The 9,539-nt window shown below is 39.1% G+C and overlaps 1 protein-coding gene across 1 annotated transcript in view; it reads right to left on the bottom strand.

Moving 5' to 3' along the window:
• Nucleotides 1–2,807: 2,807 nt before the first annotated feature.
• The window catches only part of LOC104461086 (photoreceptor outer segment membrane glycoprotein 2), an 11,182-nt gene continuing 4,450 nt past the window's right edge, over nt 2,808–9,539 (bottom strand). The window contains exons 2-4 of the mRNA XM_010072541.1: nt 8,711–9,379; nt 4,545–4,791; nt 2,808–3,284 (exon numbers count right to left, since the gene is read on the bottom strand). Coding sequence (XP_010070843.1) covers nt 3,018–3,284; nt 4,545–4,791; nt 8,711–9,291 — 1,095 coding nt within the window. The 5' untranslated portion in view covers nt 9,292–9,379 and the 3' untranslated portion in view covers nt 2,808–3,017. The remainder of the gene's footprint in view (nt 3,285–4,544; nt 4,792–8,710; nt 9,380–9,539) is intronic.

Genomic DNA, 9,539 nt, shown 5'->3' with positions numbered 1-9,539 from the left:
GTCCCCCAAATCGTATTTATTTCTGTATCCGAGCAGATGCTCCAGCTTAAAGGCTTGGCTTGCTAATGCCATCTTTGTCTTTACAAATTACGGAGAATTAAAGCTGGAGTCTGTGCTGCTACCTCTGTTTGTTTTCTTGATGCAGTGCTAAATACTCCAGGACACCCCTGCAACTGCTGGGACAGGTGCAAGCTAGATATGCAGGGTGCATGTCCCCTGCCTGAGGAAACGAATACATACAAAGCAAAGAAGAAAGCTTTATTTAAAAAAAGTCAATGTTATCCTGATCCCTCTGAAATGAGCTGTCATTTTTTGTAATGTCTCTTTACTGATGGGGACTCTGCCTGTACAGGACAGAAATGCACAATCTAATGGCGAAGTTATTGCTGGCTGGCTGGAGTCAAGATGACGACTGTTCCCTGTAAATGTTTGCTGATACTAAGTTAACTGCACAAGTGATCACATTGTTTGCCACTGCTGCTGTTTTTGGCAGTTGGCTGAGACAAAGGTTAACTTGCCAAATATTAGTCTTTTATGGTAAAATGTATTCTCTTAATGTGAAAGCAAATGAGCTGCGTGGGGGCCAGGGAAAATGTGTAGCCGGACAGTTAAACCTCTGCTCTTCGTGTTAATGTGTTACAGCAACTGCTGCATCAAATTTCTGTGTCTACAGAGCTGCTCAGGCTGGATGAGCATTTTAGTTCACTCTTCCTTCCAAATCTATTTTTCAAAGCAGATTCTTGACAAATCTGTCATATGGGGACCTCAACTAGAGAGTTATCGAAAGAGTAAGCTTACAGCTCTTAAAATTCTGCCAGCTAAATAGTGGATCTAGAGAGATTCTTAAATGTTGCAAAATGTCAGGTTCTGTCTGCTTCTGCAGTTAAAATGTTTTTTGCCATTAGGAAATATTTCCTAAAATACAGACTAAGATTTCCTTCTTTTTTTTTTAATTAAAAAAAGTTATGCTCTGATTTCCTGTTTTACAGCCATTTTCATCATACTGAACCATTCTTCTCACTTTCTCTTTTATTTTTTGATGCATTTTATTCTTTAAAATTTGCATATTCTTAATCCTTTTAATTCAATTTTTCCTAATGAAAAATCTGCAGAAATAATTTCTGGTTTTCTCTGAGTGAGTTCTGATTATCTTCTGCCTTTTGGTTATTTGAGTAATCTGGAACTGTTTTTCCAAATGTAGATGGATTAAGATTGTGTTGAGGAAGTGATTGCTATTGAGTGACGCATGTGGCACTTTGCATGCTCATCTGAAAAAAAAAAATGCATTTTTAAAAAATCATATTCTGTTGCAAAGTCTGATTAATTTGCAGTACATGACTGCCTTTCTCTTGGATCTCTCAAAGTACTACAGCTTTTTGTGTTGATTCTTTCCCAGTATGTGTCAGCTAATTCTAGTGCTGTTGGAAGGCTCAGGACACTGTTGTGCTCAGTGTTCTACAACACTGCCACCACAACAGACTGCGATGCAGAAGTCATATTTTTTGCTCTCAAAAATGGTAGAAGGAATTATGTCAGGGAAGGAACTATTTTCTAATGGTCTTGCCTCTTCTGTGCCTTTTGCAAAACATCTGCTATGGGCTACTACTGCAGACAGACCCCATCTGTCCATTTTTGTTTTTAAGATACTTCAGTATAGGCCTAAAATTTGAAGCAGTGAAGCAACTGCATTTGAAATTCTGATCATGCATATAGCCTGCTTGAATTACAGTGCAGATTTGTACATCACACACTTCATTTACAATATGTTCTTACAGGATAATTCTTGTGTTCTTATTCTAGTGTTATAGAAAAAAACCATCATTTGGACAACTAAAATAATTTTTACTGTTACTTTCACGTAATTCCAAAAGCAGAAATAGTCCTGCTCTGAATATCCCCGTGACAGAACTTCTTTCATTCTACACAAAGAATGCTCAAGCTGACCAAAGTTATATTCAAACAATGTGTTTTTCACAACAGTAATAAGTAAAATATTTGATTTAGTCTTTTATCCTCTATTCTGTATCAGTATGTTTTCCCTGCCTACTATAAATGATGAATTACAGTCACAGGGCATCCTGTAACAAGTGTCGTGGGTGCAGAAGGCTTTCACTCCAGGCATTGACAAAGTTCCTGAGCACTGATGGGAGACCTGTCAGTCTGTCTTTGCCTTCACTGGTTCCAAATAATCCTTATCTTCCAGCCCCTGGATCTGGGTAAGTACTTCTAAAATTAGGAGCTTTTAAACATCTAGGCATCAGTATTTGTTTTATGGGAAGTATCTGCTTGTTTTTAAACTTGTGCTGGCACATGCCACTTGGAATTTTAAAGATCCCAGCACGAGCTGTTGATTAGTTGTCTTGAGCAGAGAACTCCTTTCAGCAGTACCCTTGACTTTCATGGAGGTACGGCAGCTGGCTTGCTTTAAACTATGCAGGGGAGAAAATTAAGAGATACTTCATACTATTTGGGGGACGGGGGGGAGTGAAATACATTATTCTGACTGTCATTGCCTTCAACTCAGTTTCTTTCAGAAGGGCTGCAATATAGGTATAATTGGGGTAAAATTTCCCCTGTCCTAACTTGGACTAACAGAGTTTTCATTTCACAGTTTTTGTCTCATTTTAAAGAATCTTTTTATCCAGTGTAATAATTTCTTTTGGGATTTTTCTGCTGCTGGGATTTCTATAGATGTGACGACAGTAGTGCCAAACTTTGTTGGTACGTAGTAGACCAATCTGTAGGTTAGTAGATGTAGACCCATCCTGTCTGGAACATTTGCTTGTGTGTAATTTGAAAATAAATTTAAAATCAGGGTTTTCACAAGAATAAGAAAAAATACATCCAGTCAAAGAAGTATCAGCATTTTTGGAGCTGTCACCAGTCTGTGATTTTTTCAATTGTCTTACTAGTTTTCATACCTTTTTTTTTTCCCCCCACCAGTAAAAAAATATGCTAACTGCAAGACTGTAATTTGTCAAAGGTACCCTTGTGATGTCCTTTTTTTGAAGACTTGCCTAGCTACCTACTGGGATAGATTTTGTTGTAACATTGGTTTTGCCACAGTTCGTGTTTTGAACATCGATGTTGGGGTCGTTCATGCCTGAGACAGTAGAAATCTGGTTGGCTTTGCCAAGGTTCTTAATGATATTGATGTTGTATTTGGCAGTTTCCACAAAGCTGTTTTCTAGTAACCAACCATCTGATTCACCCTCCAAATCTCCTAGCAGAAGGACATTCTTCATTGCTGTTTGTAGGTACCGGACACCGATAAGTACAGAGAGCTGTAAGAAACAGTTACTGGTTAAACAGAGAGTTTAAATTACAGCGTCAGTCCTGCCACTGAGTCAGCTTTCTGACTGGTGTATTTACAGGCCTAGTAATTAATGTTGAGCGAAGCAGACAAATTCTTTATCCTAGCAATATATCTAACTGCTCTCATAATTAATTACATTTTTTAGAAGAAAAATACCAGGGAGAGCGTGATTGATTCTCTCTCCTTTCTTCAGGTAGCATTCCCACTTGCATGTTATTAGCACATAAATACTTAGAATTACTGGGGAACACTGCAGCCTCAGAGACTACAACTAATTGATGTAGAACAGATGATCAATTAATGGAACCAACAGTCACTCGGAAAAATAATTCAAATTGTAGTCAGTTAATTTCTGTGGATTTTTTTCCACTGACCTTAATTAAATTGGTATTTTCTCCAAGGAGTTTAATCATTCATCTGTAAACCATATGTGTCCTGTATGCCAATGCACTAAAATAAAAAAGGATGGCCTATAGTAGAGGCTGAAGCGTAAGTTTAGGAAAAAGCCCCACTTTCACAGTTCTGTTGGAATCGAGATCAGTGTGCCCAGCTTGTCAATATTTCAGGGAGCATGGAGAGCCAGCTCACAGCTTTGTTATGTGCTTCTGCTTATTTATGGCCAGCAGAAAGACTGCAACTTTGCAGGTGTATATGCTTGCCTGTGATAGGCTTATTTTGCTTGCATAATAGGGGGTCTAATCTACGTCTGAAAAGGTGTGCCATGTTTGCAAGCATATGATGAAGCTATGGAATGGAAAAAGGAGGCTTTGAGATATTCATACTTATGTTCAATTTTTACCTTAAATGGAATTAATGTACTGACCCAAATGCCTGCTCCCACTTTGTATATTCTTTGTTAAAACTTACTTAATCCTCAGACCTTCTCACCTAATTTATTTTCAGTTGTGTCACCGCATGTATCATCCTGTAACCGATCCCATAAATGCTTCAGGGAAGGGAATATGCCATAGTCTATTGAAAAAGCTCTGTAAATATACATAATTATATACATAATTTCGAATAGCTCTCATCTTCAATGAGATTTGCTTCTGCTCTGGGGACTTTGAGAAAGTTGTCTGTACTAAAGTCAGTCCCTCAACATTCTTGAAGTGCTTGTGGACTTTTTATTAGACACTGAGGCACCTAACGTACGTGACACCATAGTTGTTTCCCAGCCTAGAGAGCAGTAAGACTGATTAGTCTGACAGCCCATTTTTACGAAACTTACCTCAAACAACCAAATAAACAACGCTGCAATGCCAATGGATCTCATAATAGCTGTGTAGTAATCCAGCAGGGCCTCTCTGCACCCCTTCACCCAGATGTTGAGCTCCTCTGTCAGGAAATCGTAGTTGTAGTGAGCACTGTTGTTTGTCAGCTGGTACTGGATACAGGGCCGCGGGGAGCTGGGGTTGCAGCAGCTGAAGGGTACTCCATCCACCAAGAATTTTCCAGCAACATTGCTCTTCAGACGGCTGCAATAGGACAGAAAGTTTGGGCATTACAAATCTGGTATCAGCAGCAGACAGTGTCTGCAAATTCTATAAAAGGATACAATGCAAGTCTGCTGCGATGGAGGCCTCTCCAGTGTAACAAAAGGAAAATGGGCATATATTGCCAACTGAAAAAGTTGCTTACTGCAGGAAAACTAAATTTTTCGTTTGCAGTATTTCTTGAGTGGGGTATCAGCACAGTATCTCACGTGGTTCTTGGTACTGAGTGTGCAAGACGTGGATTCAGCATTCACAGAGAAGTTGCCTTTTTAGGTATCTTTGCCCTGAAAATACTAAAGACACTTTCTGAACTTGTTTATCTTGGTGGAACTCTAATGGAAGCTATTGCCCTAGTAACCTTGTGTTTCACTACTTCTGGATTGATGTTCAACATAAACATTCCTTAAGAGAGGGTCTAATACAAGAACAACTTTGTGTGCCACAGGAAGCACTGGAAATTGTCTGCTGGTGTTTCATCATTGCATCCGCATGCAAGGGCTGGATGGGTGCATGTTTGGAGACTAATTCACAAGGGAGTTGCTGCTTCTTGTAACAATACTTTTTGTAACTCTTGAAACTGTTTGTATTTATTGCTAAAAATTATTCCTTTCCCTCCCCTGTAAGATCAGGAGAAAGACAAGTGGGAAAAGAAAAAAGATAAAGAAATAGGAGGGAGAAACAAAAATCATAGGATGGAAAGAGAACACAGTGTCAGATTAATCAAGAGTTTCTGGAACAGTTAAATGAATCCTTGGCATCCATTTTCCTTGCATTACCTGCTCTTTAGCTAGTGTGTCCTTGTGAGGACTTCTGTTTCCAAGCAGGCTCTCCAGAGAAGTAGATTTTCCAGACATTGAAGAGTATGTAAAATGTTGAGAGATGCTCTCACACTTTGGGGAAGTAGCCTCTAAGCATGTATCTATTTTCATGCTCGTTGCAAAGGGCTTATTTCCTGAGACAGCCCTGCAGGTGGGAACCATGACCTGTTTTAATGAAGCCCATGTCCTTTAGCCTCTTTTAGGGAGCTAGAATACATGAAAGACGATTTTCTCTTACATATCCAGCTTTCACCATTTGCTAATAGTAGCATTTTTAATATTTTCCAAAACTTACCCTAATTTATTACAAATTACAAATCATATTTTCCTATTCCACTGCAGGTGTTCTAAATTAAGGAAAGGAAGTCATTACAACAAGCTCATCAGGTGAACAGAAGAAGCAAAAACTCTATGGTCCAATGTTCTTCCAGCATTCTGGGACTAAATATATCCTTCAAAAGAAAGATAGAGCTGCTAGAAAGCTCAGTGTTTGTGACTGTGCTGGCATGGTAGAATAACTGCCTTCATTTTATTGCTGTAGACATGCTAAATATGCCCTCTTCCCCCCCCCCTTTTTTTTTTTTGGGGGGGGGGGGGGGTGGTGTGTTTTCGTTTTGTCTAACATTCTGTCAAAAATCTTCCTCAAAGATCTTTCCAAGTAAGCCAGGAAGTTCATCTGCCATTTCCTGCTTAGGAGTGGGTTAGGCATGGGTTCCTCTGCATTTTAAAGTCTAGCTGTTCATTTTCTGGCCCTTGTAAAATCCTGGTAACAGCCACAGAACAAAACCAATGCAAAAGAACCCAAAGAATCCACTGAAACCAGAGTTGAGTGTGCAAGCAAGTGTAACGGGCACAGGCAAAACTACTCACTGGGAGGGAAACAAAGAAGGGAGCTAGAGAGGTACAAAGCAGGAGGCTCAAATGCAAGAGGAGAAAGGAAACCTCCCAGAAGGAGGAGAGAAAAGGCAGCACATTGTGAAAGGGAAGCTTTTCCCTGGGCCAGCAGAATGCCCTCTATGACATGACCCAAACCTAGTACAGCATTTTAAATGGTTAAAATACAATCTCTTAAACTAGATCTTAAGCTTTTCTTTTGATCCCAAGCATCAGTTTAATTATTTTTTTTTCCTGCTACATATTCTAAAGAGGAATCTTCCTTCTGCTGCCAATAACAGCAGTTTCCAGACTTGGGTTTTGTCACTCTGCAATCGTGTTTCTTCTACTAGTGTCAAATTAAAGAATGATGTTAGTATTGTTAAAGGGAAGACCTCAGTAACAGAGCTGAGGAAGTGCTACGTTCACTGCTATTTGTTGTTGCAATTCAAAGGTGTTAGGGTATTGTAAAGGAAAACTTACTTTTGAGACTAGAAAAAGATTATTTTTTTACCCAACTAAAGCAATGACAGGATTGTACCTATCAGGTTACGCTGCAACCTGTCTCCTCATCCTACTGTTCCCCTTGATTCTCTCAATTTCTTGTCATGTTGTGCCATTGGCAATGGACATTTAAAAGAGAGGGAAGAAGATTTTGAAGGAAGGTGAAAATTCCAGTTTTGCAAAAGTTACATGTGCGTTGATGGTAGTTCTCACCCACTTTGCCTCTTAATCTACCAAATACTAATTGACATACAGTACAAGATGAAACCAAGAAAAATATTTGTTTCTTTCTCCTTCCTTTTTGAACGTTACCAGCTGGACTTTGCTTCCAGGAATTTAATATCAAGTGTTTCACTACCAGATTTTTGGAAATCGTAGTATAATTTGGTTATACAGCACCAACTTGGATTCTAGCAATCAAGATGGAATTATTCCATTTACATACAGTAAAATAAATTCTGCAGTGTAATTACTTCTCTCACACACATTTCAGTGGTATCTCCTGCCTACATGGGGCAAAAATTAACTGACAGTGTATTTTCAAAGTAATGGCAGACAGAGTGCAGGTGACCCTGCAGAAGAAAACAGAGTTTAGCTAAGACCCTGAGTAAAACATCAGTGTTTCTTCATGTCTCATAGAAATAATAGGCACTATATTATTCTCGCAATGAGATACTACTCTTAAGTTCCTGTGGACCATCTTTGTTGTCGTGTGTAGAACCAGGATGAAAAACACCTCTCGGGTCAGTCTGCTTTGTGTCACTGTTGCTTTCCAACTACTCTCTCCAGAACACTTGTTCTAAAGCTTGCTTTATCTTCACAGCCAACTGCCTTATGCATGTTGACGCCCTCTTGTCTGTAGGCTCCTAGGTCCTGTCCTCTGGTATATTTGCAGCTCTGTATATATGCTTTGCTGTGATGGCAGTTTCAAGTTGCAAATTCTTGAAAATAAGATCTTTGGCCTCCTTTCCCCTGACTTTATTGTCACTGATTTTTGAGTTCAACAAAACAGAACACTTGACAAATGCCCATCAATCTTTTTGTGTTTGTCTTTCCTAGGGATATATACCTTCTATGCTCTTGTCAGTGAAGACTTTTTCAGATTTAGAAGAATTATTACATGTTGGCTTGTCTACTTTTTAACATTTTTTATTGTTATCTTTTCTATTGTCTGTAAGAATGACCAGTCTTCTTTTTGAGCATATAATTTCACAATTGCTACATCATGTGAAGCACCAACAAAAAAAAAAAAAAAACAAAAAACCCAAAACAAATTTCAAGGTTTGTTCTCCTTTTTTTATGCAGCGTACATGGTGTTGGCAGTGTCTATATAGATGAACATATAGATTTGAATGTGGGTTTGCAAAGTCAAATATCTTGAAAGAGAAAGATCTTTCAGTGTTTAGGATTGACTGTGCAATGTATTGATAGTACAATCATTTTCTCTTTCCATTACCAGCTGACTATAATTGAAATTTTGAAGTAGCTAATTCATTGCATTAAAAAATAAAAGATACAGCTTTGCTTAGCATCCCTAAGAAGTTAGCAAAAGGCAACTTTTGATTGTGCATGTTCTTAGCATATTTTGTGAGTAACGTGGTTATTCTACAGTTTTTTGACAAACTCCAGTAAAGACTAGTATGTACTTTACCTTCTTGAATGAGTTTTTCTCCTGGAATTTTTTGTTATGACTAGTAAATACTTACTCCAGAACTTCCTTGGAAGCCATATTCAGGTAACGAGCAGATACCCACTGAATTTCAAACCAGTCTCTAAAGCCATTGTTTCCACAGCACTGGAATCCAATTTGTAACATATCCACTGTTTTCTTTAAGAAACATCGTCCGGGTATGTCTGTGTCCTTATAGAACTTAATAGCATCCCTCAGTCCCAGATAGAGAGACTCTTCCAGCTCGTTTCTCATGGTGTAGCACATGAGAGCACCCACCAGGATGCAGAAGGTAAAACAGAAGGTACACACAATGTATGGGAGCATAACTAGTTTCCATCGAGAGCACTTGTTGGCGTCTGAGCAGTCATAGCAGATTTTGCCACCCAGAAAGTTGATGATACATGCTATGACCCCGACAGAGATCAGCATGTTGGGGAGAGAGTTAACATCCCCTTTTGCCATCACTTCATTGCGCTTCTTGATCTCTATTTTTAGAAAGAGGCCAAGACTGAAGAGAATGATCCCGCTCACTACAGAGACCCAGTTGAGGATCCATAAGATCTGAGCCAATTTCTCCCTCCTAGTTTTGGTGAATTTTACTTTGAGGACAGCCATAGTCAGATCAGTGTTAGGAAAAGCAGCGTAGGTCAAGGAAAGCTTGTAAGCTGCTTAGGAGCATGTATCCAAGGCATGCGGTAGAAATCTGAAGGAGAGAGAGAGAGAGATTACTGTCTGTTTGTCTGGGTATTTATAGAGACTACAGAAAACTTCCTCTACAGCCTCACACACTCTGAGTCCTGCCAAGGGAGTGCCCTAGTGACGTTTATGGCTTAAATTTCATACAGTGTGAATCACTTAACACC

Source organism: Pterocles gutturalis, unplaced genomic scaffold (assembly GCF_000699245.1).
Source record: "Pterocles gutturalis isolate BGI_N339 unplaced genomic scaffold, ASM69924v1 scaffold15102, whole genome shotgun sequence".
Taxonomy (NCBI): domain Eukaryota; kingdom Metazoa; phylum Chordata; class Aves; order Pterocliformes; family Pteroclidae; genus Pterocles; species Pterocles gutturalis.
This window is presented reverse-complemented; position numbering and strand designations above follow the sequence as displayed.